A 22600-nucleotide genomic window follows, 5' to 3' on the forward strand; every position below is an offset into this window, starting at 1 on the left:
GCCATAAAATCTGAGAGTCTAAAATAGCATCAAAAAGGACCAGACATAATCTGCTTTGTAGTGTAAGCCAATTACAGAAGGTTTTAACCTTTATGAAGCAGAGCATAATAAGACGGAGTACATGAATACCTCATTACCACTGGTTCATGCCAGGAGGACCTGAACTCCACTGCATAGTGGCTCTTCACTAGAAATTTTCCAAGAGAAAACATTTTAGATATGAAATTATTTTCCTGGAATTTAGTGGGCTTGTTACACATAAATCCATATTCAGACATCGGGATAACTTTTACTTATTTTACACAGTATTTGAACATTTTTATAGATTTCTATAGCTGCTCATCTAGGACTCTGATTTTAAACCCCACAAGCAAAAAGCCAAACTTCATATTTATTCTGACAGGCCTCAGTAAATGCCAGGCAAACTGACATTACAAGGTAAAAATAAATTCAACTGGATTTGGTTTGATTTTTAGTCTTATTTTTAATCATCTCAGGGAGCTTGGGGGCAGAATTAGCAACCAAGAATGATCTTTGTAAGACACACACATCAGGACGTTGCTGTCAATATCTATGGGTACACACCTGCCTGTCAGAGGGAAGTGAAGGGAAAAGAAACTTCAAATTAAAACATGGTGAACTTTAGACTCTGTCAGGTCCTCTGTGGAAGTGAGAGGCAGCTGTTAGGGTTGTTATCATCCCATGGGGATAGAGTAGACCGAGATCACACAAATAGGCAGTACACTGAAGTCAGTTACTGAGCGGGGCCTTCATGAATATGATTATACTATTGCTGTTTTTGTCTCTGTAACTGAAAAGTCTTGGGGATCCAAGGATGGCATCGTTCTTCATTTGTCATTAGAAATGGCTTATGATTAAAAGTATTTTATTTAATTCTGGAGCCAACTCTACATTACAATGATTGTATATCTATATCTATCGATCTATCTATCCACATCTATTCTCTAATTATAGATAAAATAAAAATCAAGAAAATATATTTGGAAGAGAGATTACAATGATTGTATATCTCTATCTATCTATCTATCTACACATATCTATCTATTTATATACACATCTATTCTCTAATTATAGATAAAATAAAAATCAAGAAAATATATTTGGAAGAGAGATTTTGATAGTATAGAACATCATATTTTCATCTTAGATGGTGGATAGCAAAAAATTATGAAATTTTAAAAAAAGCCAAGATCTTTTTTTGGGAATCATGATTTGTGTTTTGTAACAGAATTTCTTGTCATCATGACTTTATTTGTAATTCATGAGAACTTAACATAAAGCCCTCTTTTTCCCCCTTCTTTGCCCGTGTATGAGGCAGTAATAAAGATGACCACAAAGTCATCATCCAACTGTTTCAACAAATAATGTGCAGATGAACAGTTAGTTTATGTCTTGAGACACCAACTACTAACTGGCTATACTCATAGCAAAATAAGGGCCAAATATTTAGAATTATAAATCACCTCAAATTTCTTTAGTTCTTCCTTGGCAACTGTATAGAGCACCCCAGAAGAGCTGGGGAAGGCAGCTGTCCTTTCTGAAATCTTGAGCCAATCTTCAAAACGAGAATAATCATCGAGAAACTTCTGCCACAATCGCCATGTCTCTTCAATTCTGAGACAGAAAACGAAAAAACAGTTTCTGATTGTTTGAGACTGTTGATGCTTTAGAACTCTAATGCCTGCAATAGGATTAAGAGTGCCCAAGCAAGCAACTATTGTGCCAAACAATAACTGTGCCGTCCGCCAAATTTGACCAGAGTGAAAAAGGGACAACTGTCTGAGCAAAATGAAACAGCTGTGAGTTTGGAAATTTTTTTTTTTTTGTTATTTGTGTTTTTTTTTTTTTTTAAATACACATCCTGAAGCTCTGGATTTGGAATTAGTAAAATTATGTATTACAAACATATAAAACCCGAACTGTTCTGTATACATGCAAGGGAGCTCAAAAGTGCAGTGCCATGTTTGCAGGGCACACTCATGCTAAGTTTCCACTGAAATTAAACCAGAGTCTCAAGCTGCATGTAGGTCCAACATCAAACTCACCCTCACTAAAATTAATCAACCTATCACAGCAAGACAAATATTAACCTTTCAAGAGTTCTCCAAACAGTAGACAAGATGATTTTCTAACCCACTACTATTTATTACTGCCTAGAATTTCAAAGGGCTTTTCCAAAACCTTTAAATTTCATTTTTATGTAATTAATATTACTTTTCACACCACCAATTTTTTAACAATATACTTATTCGAGGGCGTATTTTTATTTTTCTGAATTACATTTAAACTATTAGGTCAGGCATAATTGTTTCATAATATACAGTATATTATATTTGTATATAGTAAATTTATATATAGTAACTCCCCCCATCTATGAAGGATCCATTCCAAGACTCTGTATAGATGCCTGAAACTGTGGATAGTACTAAACCCCTGTATATACTATGTTTTATCCTAGACATACATATAATAAAGTTTAAACTATAAATTAGGGACAGTAAGAGATTAACAATAACCAATAATAAAATAGAACAATTATAATAGTACACTGTAATAAAAGTTACATGAATGTGGTCTTTTTCTCAAAATATCTTACTGTACTGCATTGACTCATCTTTTTTATTTTTTCTTAAGATTTATTTATTTGAGAGAGCAGAGGAAAGAAGTAAGATTGTGGGGGAGGTGCAAAGGGAAAGGGAGAAGTAGACTCTCCACTGGGCAGGGAGTCCGACCACATGACACATGGAGCTCCATCCTAGAACTGATCATGGCGTGAGCTCAAAGCAGAAGCCTAGGTACTTAACTGACTGAGCTACCCAGGCACCCCTGCATTTACCCTTCTTGTGATGATGTGAGATGATAAAATGCCTACATGATGGATGAAGTTATGTGAATGGCACAGGTGTTGTGACTAGTGTTAGGCTACTGTGGATCTTCTGACCCTACCCCAGAAGGAGTATCCTCTGCTTCTGGATCCTGCTCGACCATGGGCAACTGACACCATGGAAAGAGAAAGTATGGATACCGTAGGGGGGGAAACTATGGTATGACCTTTATGCTTACTTGTTTTCCCAGCTAAATGTAGATGACGGCAACTTTGGAAAATCAATGCTCCCTTTTTTTTTTTTCTCCTTTTGGACATTACAACCAAAATGAAATAGTAAACAGTGAATACTCTGGGTAGGTTTTTTTTTTTTTCCTTCTATTTCTGGTCCTTCCTCTTTCCCAGCTCTTTGAACCTGCCCACTTACTTGAGCCTTCTTTCCATGGACATGGCACAGATATTTCTCCAACGCCGGTCCAGGTTTCGCGTCGCCTGCTGGATGGAATCACACTCTGCATCCGTGGCACAGGCATCACAGTCATGAAGCAGGACCTCACATAAGTTGAGAACAGAGGCCACGCCTGTGCTATGTTTCTCAATGTCTCTCTGAAGCTCCTGTGGGGAATGAGACATGCTTTATTAGAATACTTGGATACAGATGAGAAAATCTCTCCTTTCCTTGAATCCATGAGGTTTCTTCAATGTCTTTTATGAAATATGGCAACCAAAACAGGAGAAAACAAATCTAGAGATATTTTGGCTATGTGAGCAATGCCAAAATATAAACGGAACAAGTGAAATAGACTACGTTAATTGTATTAAGCGTAAAGTTAGCCACATGGGCTATCATTCCATTTATTTGTATCTTCTTCAATGTCTATCTGATTCTTACAGTTTTCAGTGTAGAGATCTTTAAACTCCTTTGTTAAATTTATTCTGAAGTATTTTATTGTTTTGGATGTTATTGTAAAGAAATTATTTTCTTTTTTTCACATAATTCATTGCTAGTATATAGAAGTGTAACTGATTTTTGTATGTTAAATTTTTATTCTGCAATTTTACTGAATTTATTAGTTCTAAGAGTTTTTTAGTGGAATCTTTAGGACTTTCTTTACATAAGATTATGTCACCTACAAAGACAATTTTATATCATCCTTTTTGATTTAGATGCCTTCTATTTTTTTCTTCTCTGATTACTCTATCTAGGAGTTTGAGTACTATGTTGAATAGGTCTGGTGAAGAGTGGGCATCCTTGTCTTGTTCGCATCTTAGGTGAGAAGCTTTCAGCCTTTCATCACTGGGTATGATGCCATATAGTCTTTATTATATTGAAGTGTACTTCTTTTATATACTCACTTGGTTGAGAATTTTATCATTTGAATTTTGTGAAATGCTTTTTCTGCATCTATTGAGATATTTTTATACTTCAGCCTAGTAATGTAATGTATCACATTTATTTTTATATGCATTTCAACTAAATCATGGTGTATGATCCTTTTAATGGGCTATTGAATTTGGTTTGCTAGTACTCTGTTGAGAATTTTTGCATCTACATTTATTCATGAATATTGGCCTGTAGTTTTCTCCTCTTGTGTTGTCCTTATCTGGCTTTGGTATCAGGATAATGCTGGCCTTATAAAATGAGTTTGAGAGTGTTTCCTTCTCCTTAATCTTTTGGAAGAGTGAAAAGAATTGGCTTTAAATGTTTGGTAGATTTCACCTGTGAAACCATCTGGTCTTGGAGTTTTCTTTTTTGGGAGGATTTTGATGACCAATTCAGCCTTCTTACTCATTTCTAGTCTGTTCATATTTTCTTTTTTTTTTTTTTTAAGATTTTATTTATTTATTCATGAGAGACATAGAGAGGCAGAGACATAGGCAGAGGGAGAAGCAGGCTCCCCACAGGGAGCCCAATATGGGACTCGATCCCACAACCCAGGATCACGGCTTGTGCCAAAGGTGGACCCTCAACCACTGAGCCACCCAGGTGTCCCATATATTTTCTATTTCTTCATAATTCAGTCTGGTGGGTTGCATGTTTCTAGATATTTATCCATTTCTTCACGGTATGCTATTGTGATCCTTTGTATTTCTTGTAATCTCTCCATTTTCATTTATAATTTTATAGATCAGACGGTGCTACTGGCTGGACTCTGTGACTGGGTAGAGCTATAGGCTGGGCTCTGCAATCACTCCTGGTTAGGTAGGATAGCAAGCTGTGATCTTAGATCAGACGGTGCTACTGGCTGGACTCTGCATTCAGGTAGAGCCACAGGCAGGGCAGGGCAGTTAGACTGGGTCTCAGGTTGTGTTCTTGGATTACATAGGGTTGCAGGCTATGCCCTGGAATTGGGTGAGGTGATAGTTTGGGCTTTGCTTTCAGGTGGGCCACTGGCTGTGCTACTCTATTGGGCAAGGTCACTGACTGGGCTCTCTGATAAGGAGGGACCCTCCAGCTATATTCCAAAGTGTGTGGAGCTAGAGACTATGCTCCATGGTTGAGCTGGGTCACTGTCCTGGCTTCCTTGTCAGGTGGGGTCACAGGCTATGCTTGGTGATTGGTTGGGGTCACTGGCAAGGCTGCCTGCCTGAATAAGGTTGCAGGCTGTGTTTAGTGATCAGACAAGACCAGAGGTTGGATTGCACTGTTGAGTGGGGTTGTCATCTGGGCTCCATGGCTGGCTAGGTTGTAGGCTGGACTCTGTGGCTAGGCAAGGATGTAAATTGATATCTGAGGTTGTCCAGGGTCACTGTCCAGACTCCCTGATTATATGGGGCCAGAGGCTATGCTCAGCAGTTGGGTAGGGCCGCTGGCTTAGCTCCCTTCTCAAGCAGGGCTGTTGGATGGGTTCCGGGGCTGCCTGGGTTCTCTGGCCAGACCTTCTGGTGAGGAAGGATGAAGGCTATGCTCAGCTGTTGGGCGGGGCTGGGAATTGGCTTCCCTGCCCAGGTCAGATGGTAGAAAAGGTCTCCAAGGTTAGTATGGCCCATTGTCTGGGGACTCAAATCACGCAGAATTGCCAAGTGAACTCCCAGGTCAGATAGGGCCACTGGCTAGGCTCTGCTGATGGGCAGCACAGGCTGGAATCTTGGCTTGGGTGCAGCTGCAAACAGGAATGCAGTCTGCCAAGATGTGAGTGCTGGTTGCAGTTAAGCCTCAGCCCCTGTCTTCCTCACTAACTGATCCCCAGTAGTCAAGCCACACAAGTTCCCTTAGTACTCCCCATGAGTTGAGACTAAGACTCCTGGGAAGGGTGGGGCAGCCGGGGGAGCTAGATGCCCATTTTGGTCAAGTGGTGCCCTCTTGGTACAACTCTGTGACAGCCAGGAAGGATTTTTGCGGTCTAAAGTGTGACCACTTCTCTTAATCTTTTAACGTGGTCCTTCCTGGTCTCTGGGGTCCAGGCTGGTGCTTCAATCTTACCCTTGGGTTTTGGGAGTTTTACAGAGGTCTTTTGTCTATAGAGAGTTCCTTGTTGGTGAGGGGAACTTAAGTCAGAGATAACCTATATAGCCATACTGATGATGTCATTTCTCCACATACTTTTGGATCTACCCCAGTGCAGAAACTCATGGGGAGACCACTGTGGTAACCAGGGTGAGGATATAAAAACCAGAACTGTAAACTGATGGATTGTTGGAGGCTCAGTGTAGACAAAAAAGATAAAAATTCCAGATGAGCTAGTCAATGGATGGAGGAGCCTGCACAATTTTTTGAAATTTACTCGAGGAGATCAATCAGGTTCCCATAGTAAATATCACAGAAAAGACCCCTTGCTCATCTGCTCAAAAGGTTTTGTTAAAATTAATTATATGAAATAAGCTTGAAGAGGGTTATAATTATTATCCATATAATTATGGATAAGCTCTAGTACAGATAAAGATTTCAGTCTTAGCTTTAACCTCCATTGGTAATGATCCTGACTTGACACAGTGTCTGAATCTGTACTTCTTCATCTATAGCACAGAGAAATTTGACAAGATGTTCTCTGAATCATCTATGTATATTCTATGTATATTTCTGTCCAATTAAGTATGTAAGAATTAACTACATTGGCAAGAGAAACATACAGAAATACTAAAGAGGAGAACAGAAGAAAATGTATTTCTTTTGAGTGTAATCTCTTTTTAAATATTTAAGAGAATCTTCCTCTTTGGAGATAGATTACTATTTTTTTACAGCATGGATCCCAAAGGCTACAATTTTTACAGAATCATGGTTAAACATCTGCCACAAAGGAAACTGCAGTGAATATGATAGGATTGACATAAAATTTACTAAGTATGGACTTTGTGCTTGGTGCTGTGCTAAGTGCTTTTCACATTAATTTTTATAATAATACTGTGAGCCATGTACTCTGATTATCAGCATTCTATACACATGGGGGTTAAAATGGTTCACTATTCAGGTCATGCAGAAAAGTGGTGAAACCAGATTTGAACCCAGGGAGCCCTTACTTTTAACCACTGATACAGAGTTATTTTTTCAACTTTAACTTTAAATTAAAAGGCAGTATGAACATATATTAATTAGTCAAAAACTACTACTAAGTTTCCAGTGAAATAGTTCCCTTTTCACTCCTGATTCTCATTTTCCAGAAAACCTTTTCTATCTCTTGTATCTCTGTCTTCTGGTTTTAACTTCCATATTTATAAGTGGCATGTTTATGTTGCTAATTCTTGATTTTTAAATTTTAGACATTATCTATGCTTCTATAGTAGAGACAGAATACACTTCTACCTGACTCACATGGCTCCAGTTACTGTTTGAGCACATCTTATAGCTGGAGCAATAATGATTGTTTGACTGTGGTTATTTAATATGGTTACTTAATATTTTTCATATATGAGCAACAAACTATACTATGGTTATATTTCTTTTCTTACATAACTTTTTGTGTTTATGGAACTAGTAGCTCTCTCGTAATAGAGTTCAACTGTCTTACTCCTTGGAGACATCCCTCCTGTAGCACCCAATGCCTTACTTCAGTCTGAACAGAGGTGCTCCAGGCTGCACGACAGCTGGCATCTGGGACATTCCTGTTCCTTCACCATCTGTCCTGAGAGTTTGCTTCTCTCTCTTGTGTAGAATATTCTTCTTGTTTTTGTTTCAGTATGTACATCTTTCATTAGCTTCTTCAGAACGCATGTGTAGGAGGTTAAGTATTTTATATATTAAATGGCAGGTACAGTGCTCTAAATTATAAATAATTTTCTCAGTTTTTTGAAGGCATTGTATCATTATCTTTTTGCTTCCACCATTATTTTGGAGAAGTCAGACTTTTTCATCTTGGAAACCTTCAAGATCTTCTCTTTGTCTCCCATGTTTTGAAATTTTATAATGGTTTTGCCTTGTTTTTAATTTTCCTGGGCATTTGTAGGACTTGTGCTCTAGAAGCACAGTTGATCCATGAACAATGTGGGGGTGGAGGTTGCCAATTCCCCACACAGTTGAAAATCTGAATATCACATTTGACTCTCCCAGAACTTAACTACTATTAGCCAACTGCTGACTAGAAGAGGCCTTTCCAAAAGCATAAATAGTCGAATAATAAATATTTTGTACGTTATATGAATTATATACTATATTTTTACATTAAGCAAGCTAGATAAAAGAAAATTGTAAGGGAAAGTAATCCACAGTACTGCATATTTTATTGCATAAAAAAAATCCACATATAGGTAGGCCCACACAGTTCAAACCTGTGTGGTTCAAGAGTCAACTTTACACATTTTTCAGTTTGGGAATTTTTTTTTTACATTACTACATTAATAATTTCTTCCTCTCTATTTTCTTTCTTTCTTTATTATTATTTTTTTTGTGAGGGGCTTTTATGGAATAACTAATTGGATTTTAAAACTCTTGCATTAACCTTGGCTGTAATATAAGACTGGCTAAGGGGATCTCTGGGTGGTTCAGTGGTTTAGAACCTACCTTTGTTTGGCCCAGGGCATGATCCCGGAGTCCCAGGATCGAGTCTCACATCAGGCTCCCTGCATGGAACCTGCTTCTTCTTCTGCCTGTGTCTCTGCCTCTCTCTCTCTCTCTCTGTGTGTGTGTGTGTGTCTCATGAATAAATAAATCTTAAAAAAAGAAAAAAAGACTGGCTAGTGACATGGTGGGAGCTGAGGCAATGGGGTAGGAGTCATACATACCATTTGGTACAGAGCATCTTATTTAATCTCTTTATTTTTCATATAGTGACTCCAGCCTCATTGGTGCCCTGTAGCCTCAAACCCAAAGTCCCTCTGGTTTGCCTTCTCCAGAGAGTAGTCCTCGGGTCTTCCACTAGAGTGAATGAGGCAGAGTTGCCTGGCTAGCTGGGATTAGGGGGAATCTGCCAGTCAAACCACTCCTTATTCAGACTTTCAAGCAATCTTCCATTTAAAAACCCTACAGACTTACTCTCTCCACTCCCTGAGCCTTCTTGGAATTCTGTAGCATGAATCAGCTTTTTCCATCCTCCAGTCTGCTAACACCAGTAACTATTCATCTATCCACTTCTGCCTCCCAAAATTCTGATGGATGTCTGTCATCTTTATCATCTTCTTTCCTGGTCTCTTTGCCATTGTGGGTCTTGACCTCCCCGCCCTTTCCTATCATTTTATTGAGGTTTAGAACTAGGTAAGGCTATAAATGCATATGACAGATTTGCCATATTTAATTAGATACTGTTTTGATTTTCTTACATTTGCTAAATTATAATAATGGCTATTAGGATTTTAACTGTTTTTAACCAGTTCTCATTGGTAGATACCATTACCATGTTCTCCAGGAATATTCGAGGAGCTGGAGGCCAACTATAACCCCAACAGCTCAATTAATCAAATTTCAAACATGAGAGAATCCATCACAGGGCTTTACTCTTACAAACCTGGAAAAATGTTCTGCTATCAATTTTTTTAAAACAAAGAAATGCAAAAAAAAAAAAAAAAAAAAAAAAAGAAATGCTACTGAAATAATCCCAATATCTAAAAACTGTATTTTAATATCTATTTGCATTGGTTTAAATAGTTTGTAAAATAAAGTACATGAACTATTTCATAAGATTTCATAAATAGGCCTGTATATATTTTATAGTATTTTTAAGTTAAGAAACTTGGCTATAATGGCCTAAATGCAATGGAAGTAACCAGAGTGTGGATAGGTTAGATTGTTAGGAGAATCTAACAGCATGGAGTAGCAAAATTTCTCAGGGACGATTTATGGTATTTACTACTAACAACTGGGGTCTGCTAAGCTTAGTAAAATCAAGGAAGGGAAAAAAATGAGGAAGGGGAATAGGAGTTAAAAGTCCTTTGTGTATGTATTTTTCATGGCCACTCTTTTTTACTTTTTGGGGTAGTTTATCATATGCCAGTGTGTTGTGTTGTCTTTGCTACACACATGAAGGTAAAATTACAGTCTGTGGTTGGCAGGTCATGAAACACTCCTTGCAAAACAAAATTGTTGTATACTCTAAAAACTCTAAGAATACCCTGTAATATTTCTTCAAACAGAATATGCAGGAAAAAAAGGCTCTTATCTATGTATATAGTAGTTGGCTCATGACCCAGAAAGAAATAAACAAAACGTCAGCACTGTTATGGATACATCATGGCAGCTCAAGCAGCTCCTGATGTCTTATTGGTGGACTGACGGCATCAACCCTATGAGACCATATCTTCTAGACTCGACATGGGACCCATTTGTCCCAAACACCTGTCCTGCCCAAGCCTCTCCTTTCTCAGCAATCCTGTCTAGCTTCCTCCTGATTTTCCATCTCGATTAACCATCTCACGTCTGCCTCTGTAGCCTCATCAGGAGCGCAGATGTTCAAGAGCCTACTTACTTCCTTTGGTTGTTTTAAGTTTTACCTGCTGCTCAGTAAGCTTTTTCTGTATTTCATCCGAGTCACAGGAATCATAGACTATGGGCTTGGCCAGCTCTGACTCGATGTGAGCCAGCCACGTCCTCAGGCTGCTCATGTTCTTATCCAGCTGCTGTACGGCAACCAGGGTCTCCTTCAGCTTCTTTACCCTGTGGGCAGAGGAGAGACTTTACCCTCAGTGAGAGGCTTCACTCAAGTGTTTCTTGTGGGCAAAAGTGAGCACTGGATTTAAAGCTTTTGGCCTAAAGCCAAAGTCCAGCCTAGCTCAGCCACTCAGTGTCTGGGTGACTTCCGGCAATTGCACACCCTTCCTGTGTCTCTGTTTCTTCATCTATAAAAATTAAAGTAAAGAAAAAATATCTGTGAGATTTTAATGAGTTGAATAATACATGGTCCATGGGAAACATTCAATAAATACCAGCTATGATGATGCTCTACATAGTATAATGATATAACAGTGACAGAAACCTCATAGTGTCATAAAAATTATTATTGACACACATTATGTAATTTATACTCCTATGAAGAATACCTGGGAGGAAAAAATGAACATTTCCAATGGATTTTCACCAAACAAATCACAAATTCACAGTTCTGATTAGTCCTGCCCTGGTGGGATGTATTTCAGCACCCTCGTGGCAGAAACTCAGTTAATAGAAGAAAGCACACTTAAGATGAACCATCAGTGAGTGATCATACATACTTAATGCCAGATCACATCAGAGGAGCATTTGGGCTGCAGGTGGTAGAGGGAAGATACAAAGCCAACCATCGTCCAGTCTTCACCCATGAAGCCTTGTTCAGTGCACTATTTGCTACACAGCAGGTTTAAAAAAAATTTTCCCCGTTCTTTCCAGGAAAGAGTAAAAGCCAATTTGCTTAAGACTGCCACTTAGATCTAACAATCATGTGTGAATATTCTATGTGTCAGATGCAGGGAAGACAGAATAATTAAGACTTGATTATTTTCCTAATGAAATGTACAATCTGACTCAGAATCTGGAGACAGAAACAATGGAATATAACAGTGTGGTAAGAACTAAACTAAAGAGATGAACCAAGTACCCTGGCTAATAAAAAAGGAGGGATTGATTCCATCTGGCTGCTTTCAGTAACCATTCACTCATCCATTCCCCATTTGCTCATGTCTGTATTCCTTCTACAAACATCTATGATGCTAGGTAGACAGGTGTTAAGGGACAGAAATACAGTGATGAAGTTTCATCCCTGCCACTGAGGAAATGAAGTAACATTAGAGCTGCATCTTGAAAGAGGTGGATATAAGCCAAGCTGAACATTTCTGGCCTAGGAAACAGAGAAGAAGAGAAGAGATTCTGAAGGCACAGTGTTATAATGTCCAGGGCACTGGGGAGGGTGGGGAGGGTGGGGAAGAGAAGCAGAAGAGGGTTGCAGTTGCACTGGGGCAAGACAAATGGACAGCCTGAAGTAACATTATACAGGTCTTGTGGTAACATGACAAAGGTTTTGTGTGGAGTTGAAAGATAAATAGGAACTTTGCCAGGATGTGTTAGCCAAGGAATATGATAGGATCTGTCCTGATTTTGAATGTATAAGTTTGAAGTGAGGTTCATGTGGAAGTCCACTCAGGAAGTCAACAGAACAGCCCAAGCATCAAAAGCCTATAGCTTGGGGGTGTTACACGCAACTGATAAATTATTGAACACTACATCTGAAATGAATGATGTACTGAATTTAAATTAAAAAAAAAAAAAGCCTATGCTTGGGAAGCCAGGGATAGAGGTGAGGCGGGATTGCTAACTTCATGAACTGACATGAGAGGAGGCAGAAGGAGTTAAAAATGATGTATTTTCCAGCTAGGTAACTAGATGGATGCTGCCATCTTAGAGAATACAAGATGAGGAGCCAGTTCATGAGATTAATGGTATAGGAAGTTTACAGTATGATGAGTCTGGAGGATAAGGTAGACATGTATGGAAGGTTCTTAGGTTCATAGATCCAGAGGAGAGAACAGAGTTTATTCCATTGCTTTAGGGATTGTTGGCACAGAGTGAGGTCTATGAAAGGATGCGTTTCATCCTGAAAGGGAATGGATGGAAAGAATGGATTTTAAAAGGCTGGCTAAAGAAGGAGGAATCAGAGACAATGGGAGAATCAGAAAGGAAGAAGGTGAACCAGGAAAGTGTGGCATGTAACTAAAGACAGGAAAAGCTTCAAGAAGGAAGGGTGGGTAGGGGGTAAGATTGAGGTTGCTTAAGCGTACAAACTTGCAACAAGTAGTAAGTAAACTAGTGAGATTTAATGCATGAGAAATGAATAAAAACAACAATCTTGTGCTGGAATTATGTAATGTGATAAATACTGATACAATGGTAACCATATTATAACCTATAAATGTCTCAAAGCAACATATTATATACCTTAAATTTATACAATGTCGTATGTCAAATATATTCAATAAATTTTTTTTAAAAAGTGTTGGTTTAACTAGAAAAAAAAAGTGTTGGTTTAGTGTTATCTGAATATCCCCTTGATTAGATTCATCTGGTTTGCCTCATATAAATGCAGACCACCAGCTTGATTCCAGGCCAGTTCTCTTGAATCAGAACCTTTGGGGATGTAATCAGGGAACCGGCACAAGGACTCCAGATAAGTCTTGTACATACTAAAGCTTGAGGACCACTGTTCTACTTTGTCAATGCACAGCAGGATAGTATAATGAGACCTAAAAACAATGCACTTGGGTTAAGAAATACACTTATTGGTAAAACAGTATGTTAATTATTTTTAAAAATTAGGCAGTGAAGGTGAGTAAATATGGCATGAAATCTGTGGAATGATGTGGCTACCAGAAAAATTGATTTTTTTTTGTTTTGTTTAATGTAGTTTAGTATTTGGAATAACTTTAGAATTTTAAAAAAAGATTTATTTAGTTATTTTAGAGAGAGAGAGAGTGCATGTACACAAGTGCGGGAGGGGTAGAGGAAGAGGGAGAGAATTTCAAGCAGACTCCCTACTGAGTGCCTAGCTCAATCTCATGACTCTGAGATCATGACCTTAGCCAAAATCATGAGTCAGAAGGTTAACCGACTAAGCCACCCAGGCACCCCAAATTTGGAATGTTTTTAAGAAGAAAAGAAAGGGAGATGGAAAGGAGGAGAAAAATGACAGCTGAATGCAGATGATGGAGCAAGGATGCAGAGGAGACAGGGTCAAGGGCATAAGGCAGGGGTAGTTTTGAAAGGTGCAGGGGGTAAGCAGGAGTTTGGGAGGGACACAGCTAGTATTTCTCAGCTCCATTATTATCAAGTAATAGCTAGCAGCAAAAAATCCATGACTGAGTTCCTGGTGCAGGTCTGACATGGCTGAGTATCCATAGATTGCTCTAAAGAGAAAGGTGGGGATCCCTGGGTGGCGCAGCGGTTTAGTGCCTGCCTTTGGCCCAGGGCGCGATCCTGGAGACCCGGGATCGAATCCCACGTCGGGCTCCCGGTGCGTGGAGCCTGCTTCTCCCTCTGCCTATGTCTCTGCCTCTCTCTCTCTCTCTCTCTCTCTCTCTCTGTGGCTTTCATAAATAAATAAAAATTAAAAAAAAACTTTAAAAAAAAAGAGGAAGGTGATGGGGGGGTAATGAGCACATGACCAATGATTTCCTGGTACAGTTCTATTTAAAATTCACTTCTGCTTTTAGACCAGGAATCCTGCCTCAGGTTCAGGAAATGTGGTCACCTTAATGACGGTGCTTTATAATATAGATGAATGCAGATAAGCAAAAGACTTCAATGTCTGAGGTATCACTTGGCTCAATGGAAGAGGTATCTACCCCCCCCCCCCAAAAAAAAAGGTCAAGAGCAACACGGCTTTTAGAACTCTACGAATGTGATATATTTCAAGACAGGAATCTGCAATAGTAAGTTCTAAGACTAACAACCGACCCACAAAGTCATCAAGTATTTCTCAGCTCTGTTACTTTCAGGTAGTAGAGAGGTGATTCTCAAGCTGGGACTGTTACAGGATCACTTAAGGGTGCTTTCAAGACCCAGATACCAATGTCAACTCTCTTCCTGCCTCCCCTAAGGACTCCCTGGAGGCTTAGGCTGCCTTGGTCAAGAGTCATGCTCTGAAGAAAATGTCTCATAACTGTTTTTTGAGCATTTTCCTTTCTTTTTAATGACTTAAAACTGATATCACCATTTCTATGTTTATAAACCAATGTTTCTCTCTCAAATGAAAATCTAAGCATGATACAATCTCTTTGCAACACAGATGCTTTTAAAAGGAATTTCACTATGATTGGTTATTAGTAATAATACCTGTATTTCATTAATTATATAGTGCCTATATCTGAAAAATGTTTTCTGTTTATAAAGGCACTCTTAGGCATTACCTTATATTGTTTTTGAAAAAAATGTGTGTTTAAAAAAATTACATTCATATGCCACAATATAGTCTACTGACAGGAAACCAAAATCATGTGTTGCTCTGTTTCATGACTTAGAATTCCATTCAAGGTAAGACTTCTCTAATTAGCTTTGTAAAGTACAAATTGTACCAGCCCCCAGGGAACTTCAAATATTGGCCTTGCATAAAAATTCCAAGAATATTTACCTACAACTTACTCACATATTTTTCACATATAAGACAAAATTCACTTGCATGTCGGTCAGTGAATAACGGTTTTAGAATGTCTCCTGGGTGCGAAGCTCTGGGTACACATTTTGAAAATGATTCTGGTAAGGGCTCACAACTTGACATGAACCTGGACATCCTGCATTAGTGGCCCAAACTAAAAAGACAATCTACAATTAATAAACACATGGGAACGGGACTACAGAAGGCTTGTTGCACTGAGATGCCTGTCCTGTTTTTACCTCTGTAAGAAAGTTCTTTTGGGAACCTCTGCCACTGGACCAGCTTCCTGTCTTCAGACTTGGTAGGATCTGCATGCTGACCATGCTTTTCGGGATAGGGTTTTATAGGAACCTCAAAATATTACCAGGATTTTGTGTGGAGCTAGAGACCGGAAGAATACCTCATTCAGTGCTTGCTTCCTTCTTTCCCTTATTTTAACTCCCTGGCATTGCTTATACACCAGTTCCTCTCCTCATCTTAAATTCCTTGGAAAACTGGAACTGTGAATTTCTACTTTTGGTTTTCCCTTCCCCTGCAATGCTACATTCAGTGCTTGGCCCAAAGTTGGGCATGACTTAAATGCCTGATAAACATTAATAATTAGTATACCTTTATTTGGTTAGCATATTTTATTTTCAATTTAGTTGATATTAAATATATACTTAAACTATTCCTCCAAGCCCAACATTTGCAAAAGGACTGTCAAGTACTAAAATTTATTCATTTTCTTGGTTCAAAATTCACTTACAAAAATGATCAAAAGAGCTAAGGCACAAAAGAATGTAAGTAAACATTGTTCCACTGGATATTGTCTACACTAGTCAAATAATTTACAAGATTAGTAATCTTGTATAATATTGAATGAGTTCCAATAGAGCAGTTAGTGTGCAATATGTCAAGGGCATCGTGACATGGAAATGCTTATTCATATAGCCCATTAGGGACAAGTTCCTCCTTCAAATGAATGTGTAAATCTTAGTAAAGTCAACGGGAGTGAACATTTAAGTGGTTTTCCTTTCTCATTTTTTAAAAACATGTATTTGGGTACAAATAGCACAATGCATTGTGAGTGTGTTGGGGGGTGCAGATGTGAGCTGAGGGGAAGTGGGTAGTTAAGCCCAAACATCTTCCTTGAACTAAGATTTGCAGGACATGGATCTTAGTTTCTTTCTTTCTTTCTTTCTTTCTTTCTTTCTTTCTTTCTTTCTTTCTTTCTTTCTTTCTTTCAAGAGAAATGTCCCATATTTTTTCCATTATTTCTTTAAAGAAAATCCTTGGGTAAAATGTCACAATATTGTTATTTATCTATCACTGTAAGAAGTTTGAGCAACATTCTTTTTGGTAGCATCCAGGATTATAATTCAAAATGGATGTTTGCAGATGTTACAAGTCTGGGTAAGTTTAGCAAGTCTTGTACATCCATAAGTCCCTACAGCTGATGAGTCTCTTCACAGTCCATTGTGCCTCATGGGACTTTACCTTCCTGAGTAGGATTCTACTACTAAATCTAGTTGCATGAATATCTATATATACACACATATACACAACATGTATATATTTATCGCTACTTTCCTTCAAGCTAATTTAGTAAATCCATAAACCAAAACAAAAAAATTCATATTCTGAATTTAATAGAACCAAAAGTACCATTAGTAAATCCTGTTCACCAGTAGGAATTTATTCGGAGGATGTTATGGTACAAGAATAATATTTTTTAAAATGGGTTAAATTTTGTGATATAATGTTAATATTCTAACTGAAAAAAATAATTTGCATAATGTACAAAATTACCATTTTAGATATAAATCTTTATATTTTGCATGTTTTAAAACCTTTCTACAAGTCAGTGACCAAAACTTAGTGACAAACCTATTCAGAAACAACTTTTTCTCATACACAAAACCTCCAGGCCCCCGTAGTATGAGCAGATTTTTATTTAATAAAGGGAAAGCCTTCAGCTACAAAGCTGCAACTGTGCTAAGGTTGAATTTCAATTTTATCAGGAGCTTATCCTTTAAATAGCAGATGATGGACCAACTGGATCTTTTTACTGGGTCTCTTTTAAATCTCTTTCCTGTGTCTCAGGCTCTCTACTGTAGCATTCCCCTTGTATGACGCATACAGTCCAGAGACAACTGGAATACCAAACCATAACCAAGTCCGTTAACCTTTCCCTCCGCATGCCCAGTAGGGGGGACAAGAAAACAAACCGATAAATAACTCTTGGGAGTCCATGGCCAACGATCTACTAACACCAAATCATCTCCATTTAACATTGGCAAAAACGATTACGGATTAAAGATCCAGCATCTATCCTATGAACCCCACGTAACATGAAAGCTATGCACAATGGAAGAAACTCAAGGAGATGCCTGCCTTGTGACATCGCAGTTACATTCTGGGAGATCTGCATCCACACAGCCGTCCTCTGCCATCCTCAGGGCACACAGATCTTCTGCCACCACCATGAAGCTTCCAGCTTGCAAAAGTTAGGTCTGCAGAGTAAAAGGCTAAATCCTGTGTGGGGATGAAAGTTTCCCCTTGTCTGCGTATGGAAGTATGAAAATGCTCACTCTAAACAAATGTTGGTAGGTCTCTGCCTGATAATATGACACTGAGCAGTGACAAGTGGTCATGTTTCTAAATAAAACCTACATTCATTAACATGTGCCCGGCCTGATCTCCTGGAATGTAGGCCAGGAGTGTAAGAAGGGGAAAGGCTCAGTGTAATCTGCAAGGAGGGGGAGGCTTTCTAAAGAAAGAAGGCTCTCAAAAATAAGGCCGCTGCAGACACTTTGCCATTCTGGAAGGACAGGCAACTCTTCCTGTGGGCTGTTAAGTTGGAAAGGATTTCTGAAAAAGACAAATCACTCAAATGCAAACAAAAACAAAACCTCTACAAGTACGGCAAGTTGTGGTAGCAAAAAAGAACAACTCTTTTTTTTCCTTCTGTTTGAAATGCCAGCTACGGTGGTGTAAGTAGGAGTTTTCAGGGGTTGTTTGGGAAGGTGGGATGGAAAAGGTATTCTGTAGAAAAGTAGTTGGTCTTCATTTTTGAATAGACTGTTTAAGCAAGAAAAGTAACTGAAGAAATACTATTCTTCCCTTACATATTCAAAACCTTTGTCCTTTTAAAAATGATGTAAAGTGATAAAAGTAATATGTCCATTTTAAGGTAATAATAAAAAAAGTATGTTCATTTGCTTGGTGGGATTCAGAAAACTTTCTTTTGTAAGTTTCAAATTTTCTGCACTGAATCTATATTAATTTCATAATTTAAGCTTTTAAAGAAAATGAGCTCTCAAATTATTAATTACTGGTAATTTAATAAAATATGATGAATGCTGACTGCTTTAAACCCTTTTCAGATCAAGGTATACATACACACAAATAGATTACAAATAAATAAATAATGAAATTTCTAAGTTTTTTTTTTAAAGCCCTCTATGATGAGCTGCAAAATAAAACAGAGTATTTGGGTCTGATTGTATGAGATAATTAATTTTAAAGCAGGAACATATTTTCTTTTTTAAAGGCAACAAACCGATATTTTACATAATAAATTATTTATAAATAAAATTATTTTTCAAATCCTGATATTTAAAGATATTCTATTGTGAATTCTTTATAAAGCAATCACTCTTCTAAAATATTATTTTTAACAATGAGGAAGATAAACATATAAGCTTTGGTTAAAGGAATATATTGGTCATGATTCCAAAGCAGTAGGTATATTTATTTTTTCTTGATTATGACTAACATTTCTGAAAATTTGAGATCATTAAAAAATTGTACTGCCATCATTTTCCTAGTTCAATTCCTTTTTACTTTATTTAGTTCTCCTCATGGGCTCAAATTTTGTTCCTATGCTCATTATCATTAGGACAACATATTTATTGCAACAGATTAAACATAAAGCACGGCTCTAAAGACACAGTTACTATGATAGTAAAATGGTAATATCAATGTCAATGGATGGGAGAAATATTGGATAAATCATGGTATATTAAAACTATGGCATACTTCATAGCTCTCCAAAAGAACAAGATTGCCACATGTGGCATTTTGTAGTATGCATGGCATTGTCCCTTTCCCCCTGCATTGTCGCTTTGGAGCTATGGCAATTATTTTAATGAATATTTTGAAAATGAGGAATCTAGGGCTCAGAAAGGTTATGTAGTAAGCCCTAGGTCACACAGCCACAGCAAGGTGGACCGAATTCAGGACTCTTGATCTGTTCTGTGCTATTTACATGCTTGAAGCAGCAATACATTCCTGATCCTGGCCAGTTTTCAGAATTGACCCCCATGAGGTAATGGCAGCCATAAATTCCAAGAATCAAGTTTTATTTTTCCTCTAGTGGTGGTGGAACACCTGTGAAACCGAAACCTGTTCTAAGGGCAGTTTATCCAACTTCACAAAGCTATGCATACACGGTTCACCTACGCAGCCTCTAAGTTCCCTCTGGGCTGAGAACTGTCATTTGCTGTGTGCTGTGCTTAAGTAGTTTACAGGGACTTTCTCACTTAGTTCTCCTAATAACTGTTTACACCTGTGGTTATTGAGGTACTGAGAAGGTAAGGAACTTGCCTAACATCCCATTGTTGGCGAAGCAGAACAACGCGGTAATTCAGGCAGGTGAGGCCGTAAGTGCATGCTCTGCTTTATTATCTGCATTTGCGGCACTTTTCAACCTGTCTTAGATTGGAGAAATGCAACAAATACTGGATTGACCATTATGTGCAAGGAGCTATGTTAGGTTCTGGCTTCATACAGATACACCTACACTGTAGTAGAGAGAAGAAACTGTAAACAACTGATTGCACAAGAGACCTATTACAGCAGGGAAATTCCATGGAGAGCACAGAAAGCCCGCTGAGAAGGTAAGAAGAATCTCACCCAGTCCAAAGAAAAGGAAGACCTTGACGAACAATTAGGAATGGGCCAGGCCAGACGGGGGCAGGAGAGTGCACAGGCAGACGCGATGGAGAGAGAAGACCTGCGGTGAGTCTTGTGTACACTTGCTCCATTCCCTTACTTGGTTAGGTGCCATTTCCTCTCCCATTTTTACATTCCCTAGAGCTGGTGTCAGCCAACTATGGCTAGACACCTGTTTTGGTAAACAAAATGTTATTGGAACCCAACTGCATTTTTCTGTTTCCATAGTGTCTAGGGCTGCTTTTGTGACATGGCAGAGGGGTTTCAGCAGGGACCATTTAACCCGCAAAGCTGAAAATATTTACTAGATAGTCTTGTGCAAAGAGTTTGCCAATCTCTGCCCTGTAGCAGCATCCACAGTACTAAATATGCAGGAGACATTCAGTGATTTTTTATTTTAAAATTTTTAAAATTTTTTAAAATTATATTTGTTTTTTACTCTACTTCTATGTAGTTTTTAAGGGGATTTTTAATAAATACACAGTTTAAAAGCAGCCAGCTGCAAAGGACCACAGATTGTATGATTCCATGTATATGGGCTGTCCAAAATAGATAAATCTGTGGAGGCAGAAGGTGACTTAGTGGTTGCCTGGGGCCAGCAGAAGGAGGGAGAGTGGAGGCGCAAAAGGTGAGTAAGGCATTTATTTGGGGATGATGAAAATATTTTAAAATTGATTGTGGTGATGGATACACAGGTCTCTAAATATGCTAAAAATTACTACATCATATATTTGTGATAGATGAGTTGTGTGATATGTGAAATTATATCTCAACAAAGCTGTTATTGGAGAAAAAGTATGCTTTTGTTTTGGTGATGGGGAAGCAGGTTTGGCAGATGCGAAAGGAATATCCTTATGTTAGTACAGTTAATTAAAAAAAAAAACATAATTGCAACAGAGCACACTTGAGTCTGACCTTCCTAGATACCCAAATGGGAAATATTCAATAAAATACTGTCTAGTATAAAAAGCACTGAACAACTAATGCTAAACGACAGATTTCCTATTATCCTGAGCTCTAGAAAACTACTATGTGGGTTTTTTCATAGGGTTCACAAGCAAAATGAGAGCCAGAATCCCAGCAGATGGTTTTACAGAAAGTAAAGTACACCAGTGACTGTTTCTTATGTTGACTGTTAAGGAAAGCCAAGGGCTCAGAAATGCTTTCGCCAATTGTCTTGGCCAGTGTTGATCAACAACTTTCTGGGATGAAGAAAATGTTCTGTATCTACAGTGCCCATAAAGCAGCCATTGCCCTCTTATGGTTATTGAGCCTGGGGAAACGTGACTAGACAACTGACTATAATTAAAATTAAACAGTAATTTAATTAAATCCCATTTCAGTTCATTTAAATAGCCACAGGTAGCTAATGACTGCTATATTAAACTGAGCAGGTCTAGAAAATATGGACAGGATACTAGAGCATTAACCACTGAGACATAACTAAGCAAATTTTGTTGTCCAAAAAACCTGACAATTCTTAGTGACAGTTTAAAAATGCAATGGAAAACACATTTACTTTGTAGTCATAATGGTCTAAGCTAATCCACTAGTGACAGGAAGTTGGCTCAAAGTTATGCATTCTATTTGTATGCAAATAGGGTTATTATCAGTAAATCTTATTTCTTTCTTTTCTTTTTCCTATTTATGTTAGCTGGGAAACTGTTCACCTGAAAACACGATCTTCAAAAATAACCTCTCCATTCCCACACGAGCACCAAAACAGCATAGAAATATCAAAAGGCCCAACTAACTTGTGTTCTGCCTTAATGAATCAGTGTGAAAAAAAAAAGTTGGAAGAGCTAAGAGTGGTGAATGGGACTGAACCATAGAAATCTGATATTTGAGCTGGCTGCTCATAGTTGAAGGTGGGGGTGGAGGACAGACATTTAGTTTGTGTACTTTCAAAGCTCGGATAAACAAGGGAAAGAAAAGTAAATATGAAGACCAAGTGTCATTTAGGAGAGGCTTCAAAGAGACTTTGAATCCAGTGTGGCATTAAACTCTAAAACAAGTGAATGGTCAACACATCATCTTGTGTGAGTGAGGCAATCAGAAATGGACAACACATCTACAAAAATCTACATCTGTATATGATGAGACTCTACTAAAATAGAAACATATGAGCGTTTTAGTGACTTTAGTGACTATAGATCCAAAAATATTTAATTGGTTCAACTTTACTAATGTGTTTTTGGAAAAATAAATAACATTTACAAAATCCTCACTTGAATAACAGAAAAGTTATTCAAGTTAAACATAACTTTGAGGAGAAAGTATCTAACTCATTTGATGTAATATTGGCTAACAGCTGGTATACACGAAGCTAGCTTAT

The 22600-nt window shown here is 38.1% G+C and overlaps 1 protein-coding gene across 7 annotated transcripts in view; it reads right to left on the reverse strand.

Moving 5' to 3' along the window:
• SYNE1 (spectrin repeat containing nuclear envelope protein 1) overlaps window positions 1–22600 on the reverse strand; it is a 255312-nt gene that overhangs the window by 30978 nt on the left and 201734 nt on the right. For all 7 annotated transcript variants that reach the window (XM_055311232.1, XM_055311234.1, XM_055311233.1 and 4 more), the window contains 3 exons: window positions 10703–10865; window positions 3273–3460; window positions 1485–1635 (listed from right to left, as the gene is read on the reverse strand). In XM_055311232.1, the coding sequence (XP_055167207.1) occupies window positions 1485–1635; window positions 3273–3460; window positions 10703–10865 (502 nt within the window). The remainder of the gene's footprint in view (window positions 1–1484; window positions 1636–3272; window positions 3461–10702; window positions 10866–22600) is intronic.

Source organism: Nyctereutes procyonoides, unplaced genomic scaffold, assembly GCF_905146905.1.
Source record: "Nyctereutes procyonoides isolate TBG_1078 unplaced genomic scaffold, NYPRO_anot_genome, whole genome shotgun sequence".
Taxonomy (NCBI): Eukaryota; Metazoa; Chordata; class Mammalia; order Carnivora; family Canidae; genus Nyctereutes; species Nyctereutes procyonoides.